Below are 24992 nucleotides of genomic sequence, written 5' to 3'. Positions count from 1 at the left end.
CATGTAATACGATCGCTGATTGGTTGCTTTAAATACCTCGCAATATTATCGTCTTTGTTTTCCGTCAATCAATCGTGGTTTGATATGACATTTGAATAAATTGTAATGACCCAGACACACTGATAATTTATTCTAGTCATGTCCCAATAATTTTCGGCCTATTTTTCGGCAATATGAAGATATTTCAGAGACAGTGTGAATGAATTCGAATAAATGTTTAGGAAATACATCATTTTAGGGTGATTTTTTAGCTATAGGAAATATTTCAATGCGGCGACAGTCGTAAACAACTTAAGTAGGTTGGATTTGATTGGCTTACGTTGGAGGTGTGTTCCTTCCGCTAAAGGAGCAAAACAATGCACAACAGATCTTTGAATAAAGCCGGTGTTTAAAATAGCTCCTACGGCTCTTGAAAACAGAGTACCGCGCCGGCTGAAAAAACAAGCATCCAAACAAAAGGCTAAGGAAACCTGTTTTTATGTTAAAATTTTCAGTTTTACTTGGTTTTTACTTGCAATATTTCATAGAGTACATACTGTTTTTCAAACAGTTATGCTTAAACAGGCCCCTCTGAGTGTCAGTGATAAGATGTCATGTGATGTTCACAGGATAGATATTGTAGAACAAATTCTATCCCTTGTGAATTGCCTCCTAGCAACTTTTTAGTCGTTCTTTGTCTCTGTAATGTACTTTTTTAGACAAACGAAGATAACAAGCTTTAGACATGGTTTTGTCGGCATCTCGCCTAATACGAAAAGATCTCTTCACATAATGTATTTTTCCAGTATTGTAATCCGAGAACTTGATTGTGATGTATTACTCATTGTGGCTGTTTCGACTGGTAGGGGTCTCATGGTTAGTGTAGTAGATCACATGTCTTGTGGATGACATTTACGTTTTTTTTCTCGAGCTAATTTCGTTATTTCTATGAAGTTAAGAGCATGAAAGAGGTAACAAACTTTACGAAATGAGCACCAAACATTAAACGGAAAAGACAAGTTAAAAATAACACAGGCTTAAGAGGGACAGAGCGAGAGACTGGACACTACATTTCCGATCAAAAACAGTAGGGCGACATGAAAATTTAAGGAAGAAAAGCAATCGATGAGGGCTATGGTTTTGAATCTGCATTTAAGCGATCAGATGTCAAGGTAAGATACTCACTTGAATGAAATCAAGGATCTAAATTGGTCGATTGTGTAAAATCTACACGTGTTTAAGATGATGTTCATATGACTTGTCTTGGTAGTTGATGTTCCTGTTTATGCAAAGTTCTCTGCTAAAACTAGCACAACGTTGTTTCTAATTTTGGCGGCTAGAGCTATGGCAGATTTTCACTGCTTCTTTCGAGACAAACAGTGCTTTTCTTAGTGGTGTCAATTTTGTCTGAGTTTCTTTTGTCTTCGATGAAATCGCATAATTATGTATAGTACCTAAACTTGGCAGCAGTCACGTACTCTCGGCACGTACACAGCGGCACCAGCTAAAAACTGTAATTACAAAGTTTTCCAGCTCTCACCTTGATCAAAGATCAAACGAACCAATTCGAGTCAGAATGTTCTTATAAGACTGGGAAATAATTTTGTCGCCATGCATTTTGATTGCTTGTAAATCGCAAAAACTTATCCGTGACAAAGTGCCGGCCGGCTTTTTCATCGTAGACAGTCACATGTAGGGGTGTGGAACTCGTGCTCATGGCCTACACATATGCATTCATTTATCAGCTTAATTTTTGTCTTAAAAATAGAAAATTGCTGGTGTTAAAAGTCTTCTCTTCTTAAAACTAGTAAAGGAAAGAAAATGAGAATTCCCAGGAGCCCATTATGAGCTCCTAGATTGAGCAATTCCATTGAGAGAAACATCACTCTTCGAAAGGTCTCTTTTTGGTGGATAATTTTATTGGACTGAAAAAGTATTCGTCAGTAACTTTAGATGCATACAAACTAAAAGATCCAAAACAGAAATTGAAATTCATAATCCTTGAGCTCGCTGAAGTCTATTCTCAATTTCCACCATCTAGACGATCTTTCACGCTTTTCATGTGTTAAAGCCAGGGAAGGAAAATTGTTTTTATCATATGTTGAGTTTTCAGTTTCAGTTTCACCAGCAAAACATAAAAAAAAAGAAAAAAAAAGATTGGTTGTAAAGGAGAAAAAAACCAACTTTACTTTAACCACAGAGGTGTTTGCGGAAAACCGCACTCATACACAAGGCGATAAGAACCCTTGAAAACGGTGATATTTTTTTTAGTCCTGAGTATACATTGTTCTCTCTAAATCGCACTTGAAGCTAAGAAAGCGAGCTTTGTTAAACTTTCAGAATTCATTTAACTCAAGGATAGGGCTCACGCAACAGGAGATACGTTTGAATACGTGCTTGTCAACGAAATCATCATTAGAGCCAAATTAACACCACACATGAATGAGAGCCCATTGATCTCGTAATTATTATTCAAAAAAACTGCTCTATCACACAATATCAGCTCAAGGGGTAGAGCACGCTTTGTTGTCTGTCTGACTTAAAAAAAACGTGACAGACCTCAGCATCATGGTCTTTACTGGATACAACATTATAGTCACGATCACTGTTTCTTGCTTTGGCCTGTAGTTTAAGCATTTTAGGAAGAAATATTGTGGTCTGATGTTAAAATCGTGTGCATACGTGTAGTTGAAGATGTACACAAACTATCTAAATAATGACAGAAGAAAACAAAGCTCCTGCTTCATTATCACTTTTTATCAGCATGTCATTGTGCGTTCGGCTTTGCCCTAACCAAAGATTGAGAAGTTGCAGAAAAGCACGCTTCTCGCTGTCACATAAAAAACCTAAAAAAGATTTTGATCCTTCATTCTTTGGGTCTAATAATGATATGTTCAGGAACTAACAATGCAAAATCGACGGTCCTTTGTTGAGTCTTGTTGTAAGGTGAACGCTCAACCTCGCCCCCTCCCGTCCTCTTTAAATAATCGCCCCCTGAACCACGTCAAACGATCACTGACTCAAGGGTCTTATATAGATGAACATACAGGCGATCATATGGAAAAGAGGCTGAATAGTTTCATTTTTCAACCTTTTATTTATATTTGGTTCATCTCTAATCTCCGGTTTGATGGCGGAAGGTCTGCTAAACTAAAGAGCTGCATTGATGTTTCAAGGATATAATGTTATTTTGTTTACTCTCTCATTCTAGGGTTTTTCCAATAGTATTGAAAGTTCTTGTTCGAGTTCGGTATAGTACTTGTTCAGTCTAAAGCGAACAAGATGAAGCAAATACTTCGCTGCGATTGCATCTTACGTGAGTTTTCCGCTTGGGTTTTCAGCTGATTTGTTTCCACGAAAGCAAAATCCTGTGGTTGCAGTCATAAACTGCTTCTTGTCCAAACAAATGCAATCAAGACGAGTGGATGTAGGCCACTGGTCGTCCTCTTGGGTCGTGGGATTGCCACTTTAACAAGCACGATCGATAAAGAGTAAATAAATATTTCTTTCTGCAAAATTCCCTTTGAAATCTTTCACTCAAACTTCACATAATTTCTATGCTTCCATTATTTTTCCTCATTTATTCTCCGCTGTTACATAAGAAACATCTTTAAGTTGCACGTTCCGCGATAATTTCCGGATCTTACAAAACCACAAATTTAAAACGATCCGGGTCACGTATGTGAATTTCCTAAATGAATACAGTTTAGATTCAACGTTTGTTGATATGTGCCAGTCGCAGACCTGACGAACAACAGCTCGAGATGACGTCCAGCACGTTTATTTAATCGCTGAGGATTAAATAGGCAGCAAAACGTGGAAACTTTTGTTCACTTTTTTAAATATTTGACAAGCATTTCAGTCTTAGTGTAGAGTAACACTATCAGACCCTATTAAAATTATAACAACTAGTTTGTAGAAGGTCCAAGTCTTGAGTTAGCAGTAGCCTTCGTTCTACATTAGTATTTATACGCCAAATTATAGCTCTAGGTATTTCTACAAGTTAAGATACCGGCGCATGCGTTTGAGGAAGTTTCCACAGATTTTGATCCATCATAGTTAATCATTTTTCATTTCAAGTGGGACATCAGATGCTCCTCTTCAATTTCTCTCAATTACAAGCTAAGCTGAAAAAGCTGCCTCTTAAAGGACGGTTGTAAGATAGACACTTCGCGTGTTCCGTTTGTTTTTCTTCAATTTGGTGATGCGAGTAAAAGACTAAAAGAGCAGCATATTTTCACGTTACAAACTTTGAACCTGATGTTGATTGTGCTTTTGTTAAACCACGGGTAGACCACGTTATGTGTTCGCGGTTGATTATTGTTGACATGAGACGAACAAAATTTATGGTGGTTATTAATGAAGCTCTGAAAATTGCATATCTAAATTATATCTCAGACTGAATATCTCAGTAAAGTGAAATGAAATACTAATCAATTTATTAGTGGTATTTTTTTCGCTACATGTGCCGTTTGAAGCATCTTTTTTTACGAAATTGCTTTTAACCAAAGTACTTTTATTCACCATCCTCATAGATTTTGTTCGTCTCGTGTTAACAATCATCAACCAAACACATAGTGTGGTCTGTCTATGGTTAAACATGAATTCAGACACGTAAAGTTTTTCCTACCACAGAAACGTGCTAGACTTTGTGATTATTTTTAACCAGTTCCTGACCAATACACCTAAAATATCATCTCTTGGCAGTTACGTTTATATCAATTGTGGTTTAGTTTTGACACGTACAGTATGTAAACCAAAGAAACGTGCCAAACTTCATGCCAGGCGTTATAAAGTTCTCTGTTCTGTTGCTTCCTGATCATTGCGATCTTTAGAGTCGAAACCTAAATAACAAGGCCATATGATCATCTGTGATAGGTTTACTGAAACGTGATACGTCGAGTTAGAAAATAAAAAGTTCTATGTGAACTAAACAAAACCAAAAAGTGTAGGAGAAAGGAACTAGTTTTCCACGTGATGTGTGAGCTGAAAACCGTGTCCGCCTACCTGTGTGTTGGCCTTTGCGCACATATCAACAACTAAACTGTCAACCACAGTCAGACCACGCTATGTGTTCGTGGTTAATAATTGCTGACATGAGACGAACAAAATCTATAAGGGTTATGAATAAAGCTCTGAAAATTGCATATGTAAATTACATCTCGGTGTGAATATTTCAATAGAGTTAAATGAAATATTAATAGACGCATTTGTGATATATGTTAGCCTTCATGGGCCGTTTGAAGCATCTTTTTAGGAAATCACTTTTGGCCGGAGGCCGCTGAGATAAGAAAGGTTTCCCTTTCCTCTCTTAATTTACAATTTACACCTAACACTGCTCAGTTCATGACTGCTTTAATGTACTTAAAAAGATCAAATAACCACCATCCTTTTTTCTGTCTTCAGATTAAAGGCTCTGATACAGCAGTGGACCATTTAGCAGGGCTTTGTATGCAGGCACAGTCAAAACATGCGCTAACTTAAAATGTGTTCAGCAATCATGAGTTTCTTGAGTGGGTGGTCATTTCCCGTATTCTCAATGTTTGCTTCAGTAGTGATTATGTAGCGAGAAATTAAATGTTAATCACTCATAGGGGTTAAAGGGTTAGTTATTTTTTGATTGTGGGAAATTGTAAAGAAAAGTATAAGGTAAACCAAATCGCCTTTTAGTTATTTCTCTTCCTTAATTTTTTACAGCCCTTTATTCAAGTTTGTGAGGGGAGAAGGTTAAAAGCGGAGAAATTACAATTAATGGAAAGAGTCAGGAGCCCATTACCCAGGAGCCCATTATCCGGAGCCTCCATACTAATTTCACCCTTGAGTCAACCCTGTCCCGTATCTTTTTATTTTTAGAATTGAGATATGTGGGGGGTTCTTTAATTTCCCGCGAAAACACGCTGACGTTCGCATAACAACCTAAAAAAATGATAAACTTTCCGCGCTTTTCGCAATTATTGAAATACTTTCGTGCGGCCTGCATGTGACGTGAACAATGGAGGACCACAGCTCTCTTATGATTGGCCATTATGTAAGCGCCCGCGAAAAACCCCGTGGGAGGTGCTTCTGAAGATAAAAAGGCACGGGACAGGGTTGACTTAAAGGGTAAGTATGGAAGATGGAGGAGTCCGGATAACGGGCTCCTGAAAGAGTGGATAGCAGCCGTACCCTCCAACCTCCCCCCCCCCCCCGTTGTATCCGCCCTTCCGCTTCACCCTGGGGGGGACGGTAGGGCCCTACTTAGATTAAAGAGTGGAGCAAGAGGAGGACGGGTGAAAATGGAAAGATGGAAAGAATCGAGAAAGAGAGAATGGGAAGGATGATATGAGGGATGAAAGAGGAAGAGGAAAGTAAAAAAAAACCGATGGGGAAAGGAAGAACCCAACTATTCTATTACTTTCTTTTCCTTATCTCCTTTTCCTCGTTTTCTTGTTCTCCTTGTTTTATCCTTCTCCTCTCAATCTCTCTGCCCTCTCTCTCTCTCTCTCTCTCTCTCTCTCTCTCTCTCTCTCTCTCTCTCTCTCTCTCTCTCTCTCTCTCTCTCAGTCTTTCTTCTTTTGCCCTTACTTCCCTTCCTTCTATCTTTTTCAGTTCTTAACTCTTCTACCTCGTATTCTCCTTCATCCCTCTGTTTAACCCTTCTACCATTTCCTATCTTCATCTCGTCAAGAGAGTTGAAAACGACGACGACAACGATATCAAACATGAAAACAGCAACTATCACGAAAAAATAGCGAGTGACTTTTACATCCTGAGGTGAAACCCTTTGTCGTAAAGGGAAATGTATCATTAAACGAATATTTATTACTTTAAAAGGAACACGACAAGTAAACTGCTATAGCTATCGATCCTGATACTTGCAAAAGGCAGCATATCGTATCTTAGTCCTGTTTCTTATTACTCCAAAGGAAAAGTAAGCTTAAAAAAACTGAGGCTAAACACTTAAAAAATAGTCACGATAGAAACAGCCCTCTTTGTTTTCCAAGAATTTCCATGTTTCCTGAGATAGAGCGAATACACTTCTCTTTTCAGGAGCCAACAAAAGGAGAAGAGAGAGAAGAGTTTGGGGGTTTTAACAACAAAGTCGTCGGTAAAAGAACACCTCGATCCCTAAGGGGAACATAAACTCCTCCTGTAGGGGTGTCCGAAGGGATTGGCCGCGAGTCTCGCGCATAGAAGGCTTAGAAAGTAAGTTTAGCGGGTATGCTGATCGTAGCCTCACAGACACAGAAAAATGTTTAAGCCAGGTCGAACTTTGGTCGCAAAAAGTTCCTCCTGGAACACAGTTTTATAGTTTAATGGATCGCAAACCTCCAGAAAGTGAATTTAACGAGCCCATCAACATCCGTGTGGGTGCAAAGCATCATACAGACACGAGGTTTGATTACGACTTGTCGTTGACTTGCGCCTTGGAAAAGGAAAACGTATCAGAAAACACAGTTCAACAGCCTCTGCCACTTGATATGAGTGAAAAGTTCACTCTGATAACTGCTAAGAAAGCAACTGAGACCTTAAGTCTGAGGATGATTGAGACATAAGGCACTGATGAGGGGTATCCTGTGCAAACGCAGACGAAAGGGAAATTTTTTGGCCAAACACTCCAATGGGGAATTTGGTGTTAACAACCGAGTTAAAAACGTAAATTGGTCACCGTAAAGAGTCAAAAGGCTGACGTTTCGAACGTTAGCCCTTCGTCAGAGCGATAGGGCGTCAGCTTTTTAACACTTTACGGTGGCCAATTTACGTTTTCAACTCACTTGTTATCACCAAATTACCTGTTATACTCTTCCACCGACGTAGTACCACAGTTTCTTTAGTAACTTACCCCCTTTATTCACTATCTCCAACGACCAAGAGTTTGTTCGGTGTCGGCAGGAGCACATTGGAACCATCCTCCTCAGATGGCGGTAGAGAGTGGTCAGACATGACCTGATTGGCATGAACTGAATAGCATTACGCGACGGTGAGGCGCTCCACTGGACACCTTAAGGGAGGAGGAAGAGAGCACTTGTGGCAGATTCAAGAACACCTGGCTTCGTACAGGGCAAAGAAAACCGAAAGCTTGGAAAAACACTTGCGGTTCCATCATCAAGCTGGCAAAGAACAACCAGGAGTAGAAGACCTTCGTTGCTGTCCTACATGCCAGCTGGCATAATGAAAACTAACTAACTACTGAGGGAAGAAACTGTTATGGCGTATTGTGGTTTTACTTGTGCAGTGTCCTTGCCCCGAATTTCAAGCACATTTAAAGACAATTCAAAACGATTTGGTTACTGTTTGGAATCCCAAAACCCAGTGAGAAGTTAATCATATTACAGTACTGCTCATCGGGTGGTCACTTCCGAAGTGGATCGCAACTTTTGTCTGCCTTCAATTAGTTTTATTTAGGCGATTATGTCACTTGGATAAATATCACCTTACTTAGCATAATGCTGCGCTGTGATTGGCTACTTTTCCATGGCTGCGCAGGATTCTGCACGGAATACACCGTGGTCTGCTTTTGCCAATTTTAACGGTTTGTCTGAGCAACTTTTCCCCTTCCTACATCAACAGGGCGTACGAACTGTTTTCAAGTCGGAGAATACGCAGTGATCAGACGTAGTGCGGCCGAAAGATGCTGCAAACTTAACCCAAGACACCTTTACCTCATCCTCTCTTGGCGTGGTTTTCTGGGAGGTGTATGCAAGACAGAAGTAAGAGGCAGGATAGTGACATTCTAAACTCGCTTAAGACTTTTCCCGGCCGTGTTTAGAAAGCTCACTAAAGTGGACACACACGCATCGGACCGAAGTTTAGAACACTGATGGCGATCCCCATTGTTACTAACGCAGGCTAATGGAGGGGATTCACTAAGAGACATCACCCCAACAGCAATAACATTGCAATAGAAATCTCAGTAGTATGGATACCTATGATTCAGAAACACATCAACAGAAGAGCCGTAAAACAGCAGACTGCGAACGGAACCCATCTGCGTAATGCACAGTGGAAAACTAGCCAGTTACAGCGAAGCATCATGTTTCCTTTCCCAGTAATTAATCGTTATGTTTTCCGATTTCTCATGGCCTCCATGAGGACCATAAACTATAATCTGTATTTGACGGTGTGAAAGAATGAATGGAGCGCCGCCGGATTACTTAGACAGACTAAGCCGGGGGGTTTGACTGTGAGGGAACATTTCCAGACCCCACAAAAGGCACGTCCCTTGAGTGTGACGAGGCGTCACAAAGTTCAGGCGTTTCTTAGTTCTAAAATACTCACCCACTACTGACCACCTAAATTGTCTCTCACAAAACCCTTGACTAAGCCACAGTCAGCAAAGTAATGCTTCAAAGCCAGCAACGAGCACTTATTGAGTTTTAAATTCGACATGACGAAAAAGTGAAACAATCAACATTTAGTGCTTTCTATTCGAGATTTTGACTTTCCGTATTCTTGGTTTTCGTGTGATGTCATGAAATCTGAAAAGATTAATTTCTTGATTCTAAAATTAAATCTTGGTTCTAACACACACACACAGACTCGCAGACACAGACACACACACACACACACACACACATAATATATATATATATATATATGTCATGTGGCTCGTAATAGAAGAAGCTTTGACGACCAAATGTTTTTGCCAATGTTTTTCTTGTGGGTTCAGATGTTTGCAGCATTCTGAGGTCGCAATATTGTTTGTTTGCGGAGTATGGCGTCTGCCTACCAAGCCACATAACTTTTTCTTGGTCATTTTGGCGAATAATTAATGAGCGGAAACCGCACACATGCCGAAGACTTGCCGGAAAGTTCACCAAGCATTATTTCATTATTCTCCAAATCTCAGTTCTTGGCTTTATCATTTAACGATCTTGATTCAGTTTAGTTAACTGAGGCGTGGCAGCCGAGTCCGCTCGTTCATTAGCCTTCCCAAATTGACCTTTACACAAAGTGCGGAAAGGTAGTTGGTGTCTTGCAGTTCTCATTGTTCTCACACAGGCGCCGTTTTTCGCTCCTCCCGAACTCTCCATCGACCGTGAGACTGGCGCGAACTGTGTCGATCTGAGGTGTAGACGTTCTCTTTTGTCTGCTTGCATTACGGAAACAATGCCATGCGTTCGCCACCCGCAACGCTCCTGTGCTAAAACTGACGGGAGTGCCTGGGCAGCAAGTTACTTACTTCACCCGATTTCTGTAGTTCCGTGAGACGCGCTGGGAATTCACACATAGGAAATGTTTTTAAAATCTCGGCCGGAAAAGAAAGAGGAAAGAGAATGAACACTCATTAAATATTCCTGATAACGATCTGATCACATATTTCATCAAACCAAACCCGCCGAAAGTGGAACCATAATACTTACATACAACAAAACTTCATGAAGCCCTTATCAGCACTAATGTACAATCTCCGTTGTTGATTGTAAGCAGAAAATAATGGAAACTCATCTCTATTTAAGTAGATCTGTTGAACAGAAGAGTCTGTTTGTGGAACAAAGGAAATGATGCCCAGCAAGTAAGAATGTTTCGAGTATTTGTTAGTTTTGACAGCAAGCAATCTCTAATGGGCCAATCACGCAAGCTCACTCTGGGGAAAACTTTGAACCAGTCTATCACGGCCCTTCACATCACGTCGTCGTTCGCGCTATTTTGAAATTGTCTGTTTCGTTGTTTTCCGGTACTCTCAAACACTTAGTGGTCGGTGAGTGAAGTTTATATCGTCCAGCTAGTGTTTAAAAATTGCGAATGGAGCAGCTGGCAGTTATCTGATGAGAAACTGCGACAGAATGTGGAATTGCTCGCAACTTTAAACTTCAATTTGATTTTGAGCATTAGCGGATCTTGGATCTTGGATGGCATTTCCTGGATTGTAGACGTAATTTGAGTCTGTTTCACTGGAAAGGGAAAGTGTTTTGCTCTTCAAATATATTTTGAGTCGTACTTGATTCAAAAAATTGGGCCCTCATTCCTGCTTTTTTGGAAAGATTGACGGATACATGCAGTAATGCAATTCAAGGTTGTAAGCTCAATGTTACAGGAATATCACGTTTCAGTCGAACAACTGGGATCTATTACGGCGCACATTTAAAAAATTAGTCATCAATGAGGCCCCAGGTTTTTTCCACCAGTGTACAAAGAAACTTTATTTCGTGTGGAAAGAAGGAATAACTTCATGCTACAATGCACATCCTGATGTATAAACTGAAAGACTTGTCGCTCGGGCGACTAGTTGCATTCCTTCTGGTATTTGGACTCGTGGTACCGCTAATAACACATTACTATTTAGCTCAAGAGACTCGACAAAGTTTTCAGTCGCGAACGATAAAGTTAGACAGACCCGCTGACAGGGCTGATTCAATTCTAGACAGGATTGATGATTTGAAATACGAAATTGACGAGCTGAAGAGGATCAAATTGTCTCTGGGTAATGAATTACGAGAGCTGGAAGGTAAAAAGAACAGGATTTTACGAATCATTTCCAATTATTCTAAAACAGCAGAAGCCTACAGGAGTCAAGCTGAACATTATCAGCGTGATGTGGCTCGGGCACAAAGGGAACTTGAATTAATTAAACTTGCTAAAAGAAGGGCTAATGACTGTCCAATACTACCACATTTAAAACTACCGCACAAGTTAGATGTAGCATATTTAGAGAGCAGTGATTTACTTCTTCACCAAAGTACTGCATCAAACTGTCACCTACACAACTGCTTTGATTTCTCAAGGTGTCCATTTGGCTCAGGTTTTCCAGTGTATGTCTATGAGCAGCCTTTCGGCCAGTTGTTGTCAGATTCAAGTGGGATGGAAATTTTTCAGCTGTTAAAGGGAAATCCCTATTATACTGTTGAACCTGAGAAAGCTTGCTTGTACATAGTCATTGTTGGATCAATCGAAGCAAGTCGGCATTCAAAGAGTAAGAGTGAACTGGAGAATGATTTACACTTACTGCCTTACTGGAGAGGAAATGGTAAAAATCATTTACTTCTCCACATAAGAACAAGTGTAAGGGATTCTACTAGTATTCTCTCTCTGGGCATCAACACAGGCCTTGCCTTAATTGCTCAATCAACATTTTTCAAAGATAGAACATATCGCTATGGCTTTGATATTGTTGTACCACCATCAAATGGACCCAGCACTGGGGATGTTTGGCATCTTGCTGCTTTACACCTACCAGCTAGAAGAAAATTTTTATTAAGTTTTCAGGGTGTACATAAAGATCATCTAACTAATACAATGACAATTTTACGTGATCAACTTCATCAAATCTCCAAAGAGGCCAGAGACTTGTTCATTGAACTGTATTTATCAAAATCTGAATTCTTAAGCTCAGAGCAAAGTGGTGATTGGTTATTATGGGGTAGCCATGAAAACAGATCAAAGATACTGAGACAATCAACTTTTGCTTTAATAGTGGGATCAAATCATGTTGGCTCAAGTTGGGACAATATGCAAGTTAGACTGTTGGAAGCTTTACAGTTTGGAGCTATACCAGTCATATTGTCCAATGACTTTATTTTACCTTTCCATGATATGATTGATTGGCGGAAAGCAGCTATCATCCTGACTCAAGCTCGCCTACCAGAACTAAATGTCTTACTTAGAACTATAACAAATGAAGATATCTTAAACCTTCGCCGTCAAGGAAGATTCTTATGGGAAACATATCTTTCAACAACTGATGCTATTTTGAAGACAGTGTTAGCCACCTTAAGAACACGCTTGTCAATTCCTGCTGATCCTGTGACTGCATTGCCAACAGTGTCAGTTTTTGGTGAATCTAATCCACCACTAACAAGTCCTCCAGATCCAGATGCACTAATAAGCTTACCACAAGTGTCTCCAACTTTCATCAGGAATCTAACAATGACCATTGTCGATGCCTATAATGTATGGAATTACCCTCCGGGTTCATTTAGAATGTATCCAAGTACACCCTTTGCTCCAGTCCTGCCATCATCAGCACCTTTCAAGAATTCAAGCACTGAGTTTGAACTCATTGGTGATGGGATGGGTGGGGCAGGTGTAGAGTTTAGTAAAGCTTTGGGAGGAAATCATCCAGTAGAACAGTTTACAGTGGTCATCTTGACATATCAGAGGGAACTAGTACTTATTGAAGCAGTTCAACGTCTTGTTGGGCTGCAGTATCTTAATAAAGTAGTAGTTGTGTGGAACAGTCCTGAGCCGCCATCTTTGTCCCTTAGATGGCCTGATATTGGGGTTCCAGTTCATGTGAGTTGATGATGGAATTATTTTAATTATTCCTTAATGATTATCAGTCAGCCAATTTTTAAGTTGTTATCAATTGTTTATATCAGTATTGCTTAAAAGATAGTAACCAAGTGCTTATTGCTTAATACTAGACAGATATTTAATTCAAGAGGTGCTCAATGCTACATACACTGATTCTGATACAGTCAAAGCTAAAAAGATTTTGGAAAAAAAGTGACTGTCTCATTGTTGTAATATCAATGTCGGCCAATGGTCAGCAGACAGTTGGCGGACACTAAACTGACAGGCCACCGACAGGTAACCAACAGGTTAATGACAGGCAGTGAAATAGCTTTATTAGACACCATATTTACATTTTACAAAACTGATGAAAGCACACATGTGCGTTTTTGCACATGTATGCTTTATAAGGATTGGCAAAGGTCTCCAAGTGGTTGACCATGAGGTGGATGTAGCCCAGGTTGTGGAGGTTGAAGTAAGGGGAAAACTTGTGAGAAATAATTGTGGCTCCAGGTGTTACAAAGTGTTGTAAAAAACCCAAGTGCCCCAGAAATGTGCCCTCAGTTGTACTTGCAAGAGGGGGATTGGGGCAAAGTTAAGTTAAAGTTAAAGTTAAAAATCCACAATGGTGAATGGGCTAGGAATTGAAGTGAGTGTTAGGAGAGAAATAGCTTAGAAATTGTGCTGAACTAACATAAAAGAGCTGGAGACTATTCAGAGTTTTATTTTATCTTTTCGATGCAATCATCATGGGTTGTAAATCATAAATTTTTCAAGGCAATAATTGACCTAAAATTACCGACATTCTACAGACAAGTTGCCAACACCTTACCGATAGATTGCTGACAGTCAACCGGCAGTCAGTAGACAGTTGGCCAACAGATGTCCTGCAGGAAGTTATCTTTTCAGCAAAACTGAAATAAAGCTGTTGGCCAACTGTCAGTAAGCTGTTGGCCAACAGTTGGCTGACAGTTCGCTAACTGTCGGTGGGGGTAGCTGTTTTTCACAATTACCCAAAAATTAACAACAAGACAGTCTCATAATTTTAGTTTATTTTGGTGACAACCACAGAATGTCAGCATACTCATTCACTTATTAGGGAATAGTACCACAGGCATCAGATTTCAGTATAGCAGGCTTGTGCATATATACTAATAAGCTGTACTTATCTTTTTTTATGTTTTGAACAGGTTGTTAAAGTAGCAAAGAACAGTTTGAACAATCGATTTATTCCTTATGATGTTATAGAAACAGATGCTATTTTTTCTATTGATGATGATGTAGAAATGCGACCTGATGAAATACTCTTGGGATTCAGGTGACCAAAGATTTATTATTAACAGATCATGGAAGTGCTCAGTGTTTCCAAACTAAAATTTTCTAAACTGAATTTTTTGAGACAGTAAGCAAGCATCTTTCTGTTGCCATGTTATAATGCAGATTGTCATCTAACTAATTGTCATCTCTGCCACTCAGGGTGTGAAAAAGTTAGTTCACTTTATATTATTAAGTGAATAATCTTGTTTTGTAGAGTTTGGAGGGAAGCAAGAGATCGTATAGTAGGATTCCCAGCACGTTTCCATGCTTGGGATGCTCAGAACAAGCAGTGGCTGTACAGTTCAGAGTATTCATGTGAACTTTCTATGATACTCACTGGTGCAGCTTTCTACCACAAGGTGAGTAAGAGGAAATGCTTCTGGACAAGTAATATTGGATTTGCCAGCTAGGGGAAAGGCTGCATCAGGTCAAATTTCCCCATTTCTTTGTTAAACAAGTTGTTGTTGTCAATTTTTTTTCGAATTAGCCAAATATAGCAGCCTTCTTGAATGATAGATCACCAAGACCTGATGTAATTAATTGTATTTAGAGTCCTTCAAATATTTTTGCTTACATGCAGTTGGTCTGATTGTGTCTGGTGACTAAATTTACCCCCAATTAAAGTGTGGAATATTTGGTAGTTTTTAGTCAAGATATATTCCTACTGTTGGGATAAAAGTCTTCCTCATAAAGGTCAATCAAGTTGGAAAAGCATTTTGTAGTTGTGTCAAAGGAAAGACAAACCTGTCTGTACATTAAATATTTTCCTAAATACAAAATGTATTTGAAAGATGAAAAACACAATAGCCCTCCATTAGTTTGAGGATATGCTGGTAAATTTTTCTTGAACATTGTCTTTTGTTTTAAGCATACAATTTTCTGTGAATTTTGCTCTTAAAAAAAATGTTTGCTTTTCAGAACAGATAATGTTTGTAGACAAATGTGCAAGTATGTTTTAGTGCCAAAGAGAGGCTATGTTTCATACATTTTGGTACATTGTAATCTTGAAGATGTTATCACAAGTCTTCTCTAAAACTGACATGAAAATGTTAAAACCCAAAATTGAGCCCCATCAATCCTCCCTACCTGTACAATTTGAATATAACATCAAAAGGGTCCTAAAGATTTTGGTTTACTATTATTGTTGATAATTAGTTTTTTGCATAGACCCCTCAGCTTCCTTTTTAGTTTTCTCCAGCCAATGATGTCATTTATGACACATGTGTTCTGTTGTGACCCTTGGTGTTTCCTTGCTTGAAGACAAGGTCAACCTTGAAGTAGATGGACATTATCCACAGAGCAGCTCTGATGAATATGAGCTGACCTCCTACCAGAATGCTGGGCCATTGTAACTATAAAATTACTCCAAAAGTGTGCAGAAAGTAACTAGAGGAGAAGTATAATTTTTTAACACTCAATTTTGAAAATGTTTATTCAATTTCTCTCTTCTTCTCAGTATTTTGGTTATTTATATACAAATTGGATGCCACAAATTATCAGAGACAAAGTTGACGAATACATGAATTGCGAGGACCTTGCCATGAATTTCTTGGTCTCTCACATCACAAGAAAACCTCCCATAAAGGTATGTAACCAGATGAGTTGAGTTTGTGATGAGGGATTTATTAGAATTTCAAGCTGCTCAACTAGGACAGTAGCAACCCTGCTTTTTCCATTGGAACATAGCTGACTCATTTGGTTGATGTATTTATGGTTTTATGTCATTGTGGACCTCTCTTGGAAAAGATATTTTGTAGCTGTAGGCTGACTTTCAGGTGTCAAAATAAACAGGCAGACATTTTATGTAATGTATATCAGTCCTAACCCTTTATCTTCTAAGAGTGATTTAGGTCTAATATCTCGATCCTTGTAGCATCACTGCTGAATCAAACATGAAACTCATGAGAATAAGGAAAATGATGGAAAACTTAATAAACTTGTGATTGTCAAACAAATTCTCTTTGTCAGTATTGTGAGAAATGATAAGATAACAGTGAGAAGAATATGAATAATAATGTCCTGGTAGAAAGGTTAACAGTAGCTGTGCTATAACACTCAATAGCTTTTAGTTATAAAGTAATGTTGTATCTTATTAGGTGACTTCACGTTGGACTTTCTCCTGCCCAAACTGTCCTGTGTCACTGTGGAATGATAAAACTCACTTTGAGGAACGCAGCAAATGTATCAATTTCTTTGTGAAGGTGTATGGTTACATGCCACTGCTGAGATCACAGTTTAGGGCTGATTCTGTCTTATTTAAAACCAGAATTCCTAGTGACAAGTCAAAGTGTTTTAAATATGTTTAAATTATAAATTAGCTAGGTTAGGGCAAAGGCTAGTGAGCAATTCTACAAAATTATCACAGTAGCAATGAAAGTGGAGACTAAGACCATAAAAGAAACACAGAGGAGTCATGTTCAGAAAATATATGGGAAAATTAAAAGATGTATTTTATCAAAAATTTCAAATTCTTGGAAACTTTAGTTAAAATAATGATGCTTAGTTTGACTCTAAAAAAAAATTTAAAAAATTGGCCCTTGAAGGGCTACCATATCCTTATGGATGTAAAAGGTTGAAACAGCAGCAAAACTATTTTTTTAAGATCATATTAATTTGGGCACAGTTTTCATTCATTATTATTTTGCATTGGGGATTTTACTTATGATGGAGCTTAGAATATTCTTTTACCCATTCATTTTGTTGTTCATAGTCTAAGGAACTATTATGTTTTCTGAATTACCTAAGTTACTACAGTAAATGAAACACTTAAAACAAGATTTTGCATCCCTTGGGAATACGAACTATGAGTTAAGCATGACTATATTATAATATTTGTCAGCAAATCTTATCAGTAATCCATTCATCAAACATGTTTAAACACTAGCCAGTGGAAATTGAATGTTATTCAAAATGTTTTTTGACCAGTAACCCAGAGGCCAATATGTGGATTTGTTTTATTAGCTTTTAATTGTTATTTCTAAGACATTTCTATGATACAAAAATAGGTAAAATATATAGAAGGCTAGATTCATAGTGTGGCATGTTGAGTCAATTGAGTTGTTAGTATGTACCTTTCAACATTACATGAGGGAAAAAACAAAAAAGATCAGACTGTAAGAAGATGTTGTTATCATCATCATTATCATCACAGCACAGCTGCTGTTTGACTGGAAAGTTGCACCATATCAGCTTTTCCAAAAACTCACAATATTTCATCCATATGATTATGAATTTCAAACATGTTAAGTTGAGAGATACATACTTGTTGAGTTGGAGGGTTGGGTGTAGAAAAGGAAAAAAACTAGGGGAAAAAGTTTGAATTTTCAATTTATTTATTATGTTTATTTTACAGATTGTTTGCGAAGTATGAACAAATAATTTGAATATATTTCATATCTAATATATATAAATTTTCAATCCAGATTTAAGAAAAAGTCCATCCATATATGTGTGAAGATTATTTTTTTTATGCTCCCACACCAAAATATGTATCACTTGACAGAAGTGAGGGTAGAGTTGAAGATTTTAGATCCAGCTCAGTCAGTTGCAATAAATTTTTGATTATGTTTTACTTAACTTAATAAAGAGAAAATCTGATTAGCTAAGAACAATTTTCATTCAGTTTTCCTTAATATTAAATGAATAGATTTCAATTTGGTTTTGCCCTGCACAGCAATTTTTATTGTTTTAAACCCTTTCACTCCCAAGATCTCATTAGTAATTATCCTTACTGTCTGCCATACAATTCTTATTTGAGGTTAATTTGTTAATTTAACGGACAGTCTGATGATTGATATTTTTTGTTTATTTTTATCAATTATCTGTTTGATATTGTACAGATATTGTAAGGAGAAATTATGGAAGTTAAAGGGTTAAAACACTTGCCCCACAGACTCGTACTCAACCAAAGTGGGTTTCAAAAACTATTAGCTCTTGCTCATGATGTACCTCATGAGCATGTGTAAATAACCCTTCTGGCATGACATCAAGGTTCACAAACGTTGTTATTACCACATAGGTGGATCTAGTGCTACCAATGCTCACACCTTATACATGGCGTCTGCTCCAGAAAACCTCGTTGATGACCGTATGCCAATGAAGAAATGTAAAATGGTTTCCGTGTTTACATAGCCTGATGTAAACACGCGGGAGGTTGGGAGAACACGAGATAAGCGTAGGAAACCACGACGCGAAGTGGAGTGGTTTCTAGGTTATCGAGTGTTCTCTCAACCTCCCGCGTGTTTACATCAGGCTATGTAAACACGGAAACCATTTTACATTTGTTTTATAAAATAACTAATGAAAGAGGAACGAAAACCATGTTTACATACGCTCATGTAAAATGGTTTTATGGCCAATCAGAGCGCGCGTACTATTTGAATTATTTTATAAAAGGACATACAAAAATACCACGACAAGCAAACTGTTGTGTATTCATTTAGTGGAGACACTCACTCTTCAATTGCTCTCTATATTCTGTCTCTATTCCTCGATCAAGTATCTAGTGAGCTCGTACAATCATGTTGCATGATTACAGTACTTTCAGATCGTTCAATAGTATTTCAGGATATTAATTATTACCAAACGTTGATCGCGCACGTCAAAAGAAAAGTGGACGTTAATGCGCCGCCCAGAAGTCTGGGACTGAGTTCAGTTACTCAGAAGGGACTCGACTCCGCGTAGTCTATAGTCTAGCTTGATCAGTATGGTGACATTGGTTTGAGGTCCATACAAAGTCTCTTTTCTGCGTTATAAATGGGTTGCAGGACATATTGTGCGGTTTTCGTAGCAATTGTCAGTATTTCAGTGGTGGTAATTCCCATTATTTTGAGTAAGTATTTTGCTAACGATTGTAAGCCCCCGCCCCTCGATCGTGAAGAATGGTGGGGCAAAGGAGACAAGAACAATAACAAGCCGGATTCCAGCGTGTATGAATTCCCTATCAGCTTGACAGACGGAGTTCTTAAGGATCTTAACGAAAGATTATCCAAGACTCGTTTCTTTGAAAACTTGGACGGTATCGATTGGGAATACGGTATAAATCCTGACTACATGAGAGAATTGACCGAGTATTGGAGGACGAAGTACGATTGGCGTAAGCAAGAGAAAATTCTCAACACATACAAACATTACAAGACAAAGATAAATGGAATAAAAATCCACTTTCTGCATTTTCAACCTGAATTGAGAGAGGGCCAGAAAATCGTTCCAATTATGCTGGTTCATGGTTGGCCAGGGTCGTTTTATGAATTCTACAAGGTCATTCCAAAGATTGTAGCATCTTCAACAGAAGGTTATGCATTTTCTATCATTTGTCCATCGATTCCAGGTTATGGTTTTTCAGAAGCCCCTCATAAGCCAGGCTTTGAGGCGTTTGCCGCAGGACGGATATTTAGCAAGCTGATGGCACGACTTGGTTATGAGTCCTATTACATTCAGGGTGGAGATTGGGGAAGTGCGATAACACGTGCAATGGCACTCATGGATCCTAGGTAAGAAACGACAGGATTAGCGAATTCGAAAAATTTTCAAGTGCCTCTTCACTCAAAATTACATGAGAGATCGTGTTGTTACTTAACATGAAAAAAATGTCACAGATAGTCAAAACAAACGAAACTTTGATGAGGTGCATACCCTGTTTGAAATTTGCACTCGTGTTACGTAAAAAATGCACTAATTTTCAGCCGATCAGACAGCGCAATTTTTTTTATGTATGTTATTAGTATACGTAATCACATGATCTCGTGTGAAATATGGAATAAATAAGCACATGTAAATTTTTTCAAAGACTAACAAAATTGCATGAGCCCATAGGGCTCGTGCAATTTGTGGTCTTTGAAAAAGTTTACAAGTGCTTATTTATTCCAAATTGCACAAGAAAAATCGTGTGATTACATATTAATGATATACATGAAAAAAAATGAGATAGCTTATCATAATTATGCAGAAGGAAAGCATGTGCATCAAGTGCCAAAATAATTTATTCAAACCCTGTAAGTGACATTGTGTGTTTGGTCAAAACAACCGTGTATGATTAAAACAATAATATACAATGGTATTTTCACATCTTGAAGGTGCCGAAAAAGTTCAAAGTCCGGCTAAACAGTTCCAGGAATTGTTCAGTCTGGTTTGTTACTTCTTTGCACTGAATTAACCCTCTTCAATATTGAATTACCTGAAGACTGCATTTATCTTAACCAATCAGAACTAAGTAATTTTTTCTTGTATCTTTTTAAATATTTAAACCCCTTCAGGTGGCTGATAAATGAAGGTGAGAGATTGTCCAAAAAATTTGTTTTCTTCTCAACTAAGGGTGTTATCAGTCAATTTACCTGTAAACCATAGAGGTGTTATTTATCTTAAAAAGTAACGGTAAAGTTCTGAACTTGAGTCTATTGGGTTGGAAATTGAAGAGTTTCGTATTCAGAAACAAGAGATGACGATTGAAACTAATGTGTAGAGGGATAAGGAAGGAAAAAGGTCTTCCTTCCTTTTTATTCTAATCACACATGCCACTTTCCACATTACCAGTTCTAACATTGTGCAGGTGTGTCAGATATGAACCTAGTGATTACCCAGCCAACACAGAGAGTGGCAAGGTTTAACAAGTTTTTTAAGGAGCAGGTATCTTACATAGAACCTTGATCTTAATATGCCTACTTATGAGATTGTTTGTTCTATCTTTATATTTTCTAGTCACATTCGAGGACTTCATTTAAACATGTTCCCAGTGTTTGAAAAAAACCCCTTGTCCTATATTCAGGCAAAAGTCTTCTTTCCAGAAAAGGAGCAGCAAAAGATTTTCCCATTGTCAAAGTTGGTGATTAAAATTCTGCGTGAGGGAGGATATTTTCACCTACAAGGTACATGCATTTTCTATTACCTTTCCATAATTTTTCATTTGAAATTGAAATTTATTTCCATTTTTGTGGATTATGTTTTGCAGAAATTTTCCTGATTTTTCTTTTAGATTGGATCACAGAAAACTAAGCAACATTAGGGACCATTTTGGGACTTGTTATAAACTCATATTATTAGTTTTATAAAACCTGATTAATTGAAAATATTTGTTGTTAAGTTTTTTTGAATATCTTGTTTCAGCAACTCGACCTAACACTGTTGCGTTGGCAAATAATGATTCACCTGCTGGCCTGGCAGCTTACCTTGTGGAAAAGTTTGCAATGTGGAGTGGCTGTGCAACCAATGACACAGCAATCTGTTTGGAATCGTGCTTTACAAAGGATGAAATGCTGACAAATGTGATGATATATTGGGCCACTCACTCTATTGCTTCATCAATGAGGCTGTATTATGAAGTGATGCATAGTGATGATGAATTGCGCTCTGCATCACGGTAAAAGAGATACTCATAGACTTAAGATTGTTCAAAATTATCCCTGTGAAATAAGTCTGGACTGAGGCAAGCTTACAATAGTTCCCAAAGTGAGAAATATCCTGACCTTTATACTGTATTTCCTTGGGTAAGCACTTGTGTCCTAATAAGTGCCCTCTCCCAAATAGCCCCCTGCCCTCTAGACCATAATGTCAAACAAACACTCCCCTTCTTTTTCATCACTCTCTTAAAATAGTAGGGATACAAGGAAAACCTGTTTCTATTGCCACTTTATTCACAACTTCTTTTAGCTTCATAACAGCAGATTTAATTCAGGAGAAGAGTTTTTTTGTTTCAGTTATTTCATTCTCTATGTGCTTGCAGAGTTGTTTATGTGTGTTCCCTGTTCTTTTAATTTTTTTCCTTTTGCTGTGGTAGCTGAATAAGCACCCACCTTGATTATGCACCTTCTTTCCAATGAGCTCCCCTCCTGTTAGTGAAAATCTCAAACAAGTGTGCGGGTATTTATTTAAGGAAGTATGCTACTTTAATTTAATTTGATTCATGGAAAAATGTCCGTCTTCTTTAGTTTTTGTTAAAAACTTATGGAACTGATGAATTTCATAAACGAATGAAGAATTCAAGTGATAACCTCAAATGAATTTAGAGCAATTGTTGATGGATGGAGGCCTTCCCCAAGGCTTTCTGAAATTCAACACAGAATAGGCAATTGTCCTTGAGTTTTTATTTCCAAGTAACTTGGTAGTATTAATTTTACATTTTTGGCCTAAAATTCTGTGCATTTATTTGACAGCTAATTGTAATTTATGTGTTTTAATGTTAAGGAGTCATATTATTTGAATATATAGCTTTTTTAATTTTTAGTTTTGTTGTCTTGGCAGTATCCCCGTTACAGTTCCTTCTGCAATGGCTGATTTTCCCCATGAACTTTTTCGGACTCCAGAACCTTGGATTCACAACAAATTTACAGACATTGTTCAGTTCACAGAAATGCCTCGCGGTGGACACTTTGCTGCCTTTGAAGAACCTGAGTTATTTGCTGCAGATGTTATTCAGTTTGTCGCGAAAGTAGAAAAGCGTTTACTAGAAAAAACAGCTGAAGAACGTCAGGAAACCACTGGCTGAGGGGGATGTATGAAACTGAAGGATTATATATGCAGGATATTTGTGGTAGTAAAAAACTATAATTAACTATTAAGGGGTAAGTTTCTAAAGAAATTGTGATGCTGCGTCGGTGGGGTATAACAAGATAATTCAGTTTTATCAACTGAGTTGAAAATGCATTGGCCACCGTTTCTGCAATTTTAAAGTTAAGATTTCGAGTGGTAACCTTCGCCAGAGCAAGTGTCAGGCTGTAGGCAAAACAGACCTGTTAATTTCCGTATTCATAGAGAAAGAACGTCAAAGTTACTGAATTTCTGTTCATGAACTCGTTCTTGCAACTGGTTTTGAAAGTTTCTTTATTGGTTGGAATTTAGTTTTCAAGAAATTACCTTTCTTGAAAGGATCATTTCTTGATCATCGCATTTAAATGATACTTGACCTGCAAGTGATGCACAGGTAAGAGATCCTCCTAGGTTAGCCGCAGTTTAGAAAATTGGAAAAAAAAAGCCGGAAAAAATTCAGGATTCGAGGCGATTCAAACCCGTTCTTTAAGATACTTGTTGGGCACTACCACCACAAACATGTCAGAGATGAGGCACATTCTTTCGGATTGTTGTTTGTTTTGTTTTGTTTTTTATTTTCGTAAAAGAATGTGATAGTGCCTCAACTTAGTACTTTTGTGAGAGACACATTGGACTGTTTTGGAAAAAAAAAAATGAAGAAACTGGCTTCGATTTTGATATGTATTTGACATATCACCCTCTATAAAATGAGAGAGATATCATGAGTGTCCTGGTTGGTCAAAGGCCTAACGTTTATTGCACCATTAAACCCATAGGAAATTTTGGACTTGATTTTCCTTCGGAATTTACTTGCTTTTTTCAATGTTTAACCAAAGATCATTGACTTAATCTTCGCTATGTATTTACATTTCTTTTAAATTCATACGTCTCTGGACGCTTAAAATATTTCGGTATACATGTATATAGCTGTTGGCATAACATGCGGATGAAATCACCTCCCAACTATTGAATGGAAACATTGAGGAAAATGTTTGCCTGAGACTTTTGAAATCCAGTTGATCTTCAAGCACTGTTATTTTTTCTTTTCTTTGTAGTACACATTAACACTTCATATTACAATTAAACTATAGCAACTTGCAGATTTCGAATTCAGATTGATAGGAATTGTCGTTATTTTTACTTAAATACCGCGTTTGATATGCAGCGCCTTTTCAACGATGAGTATTTTTTTTTGAATTTGCCCATGGTTTCTTTTTCTCAGTGAGTGTAGCTGAAGCTACAAGTGAAAGAAATCATCATAATTTCACTTACGTTTTGATTAATGTACTCAGTTATAGCTTTGATAAAACTAATGCTGAGGTTCTATTCTCATAAATATATGTATGTAAAATCTTGGTTTCATAGCGCGAAGTCTTTTTGAGAGAGAGAGTGCTCCTGAGTGAAAGTGATTCTTCATCTTTTGAGGACGTCGACTAAGGGAGAGTGAAAGAGTGTGTTTGTAAATCTGACAAGTGCTTTTAGGGACAAAGTCTCGTCGTCATTTTCCAATTACCGAAGATTGAAAAACACAGCTTCACTCAATAGTAACACAAGACCGATTTAGGAACCTGAAAGACCCTAACAGTGTTAATAAAGAGAGGCCACAGAGACGTCTTATTCATAAAAATAACGAATTTTCCGATCCTGAAATTAACAAAAAGAGAAATTACTTTATGCATTTAATAGCAGCTACTGCTTCAGGTCTATTTATTCGTGAGCTATTCAGTGTTTGCAATTTCTGTTCGGCTTCACTGTGCACCGTCAATACTCCATGGAGTCAGTTGCAGTTCTGATTAAACTTCTGGTTTATTTAAAAGATCATATCTGCCCATAAGTGTTACTAACTAGGGACGAAGTCATCGAAATAGGTTCACCAGCGTCCATACAGGAGTATGACCAAGAAACAGACATCTTGTTTGTCATTATTTCATACCTGCCCGTCGTTTTAGAGGAATTAAAATCAA

The 24992-nt window shown here is 37.9% G+C and overlaps 2 protein-coding genes and 1 long non-coding RNA gene across 3 annotated transcripts; all 3 read left to right on the top strand.

The window, feature by feature from the left end:
• The first annotated feature begins 428 nt into the window (after positions 1-428).
• Positions 429-9583, top strand: LOC136280892 (uncharacterized). The gene is made up of 3 exons (XR_010717461.1): positions 429-1151; positions 7009-7164; positions 7852-9583. It is a non-coding gene; the product is annotated as an uncharacterized lncRNA (long non-coding RNA).
• Positions 9584-10208: 625 nt separating this feature from the next.
• Positions 10209-18105, top strand: LOC131777526 (exostosin-3). The gene is made up of 5 exons (XM_059093834.2): positions 10209-13191; positions 14382-14509; positions 14723-14867; positions 15965-16093; positions 16605-18105. The coding sequence occupies exons 1-5, from the start codon at positions 11140-11142 to the stop codon at positions 16812-16814; spliced, it is 2664 nt and encodes an 887-aa protein (XP_058949817.1). The 5' UTR covers positions 10209-11139; the 3' UTR covers positions 16815-18105.
• Positions 18106-19152: 1047 nt separating this feature from the next.
• Positions 19153-24638, top strand: LOC131777538 (epoxide hydrolase 1-like). Its single transcript, XM_059093848.2, has 4 exons — positions 19153-20000; positions 21205-21371; positions 21610-21862; positions 22744-24638. Exons 1-4 carry the CDS (start codon positions 19264-19266, stop codon positions 22985-22987), a joined length of 1401 nt encoding a protein of 466 aa, XP_058949831.2. The 5' UTR covers positions 19153-19263; the 3' UTR covers positions 22988-24638.
• The last annotated feature ends 354 nt before the right edge of the window (positions 24639-24992 follow it).

Source organism: Pocillopora verrucosa, chromosome 5 (assembly GCF_036669915.1).
Source record: "Pocillopora verrucosa isolate sample1 chromosome 5, ASM3666991v2, whole genome shotgun sequence".
In the NCBI taxonomy this organism is placed as follows: Eukaryota; Metazoa; Cnidaria; class Anthozoa; order Scleractinia; family Pocilloporidae; genus Pocillopora; species Pocillopora verrucosa.
This window is presented reverse-complemented; position numbering and strand designations above follow the sequence as displayed.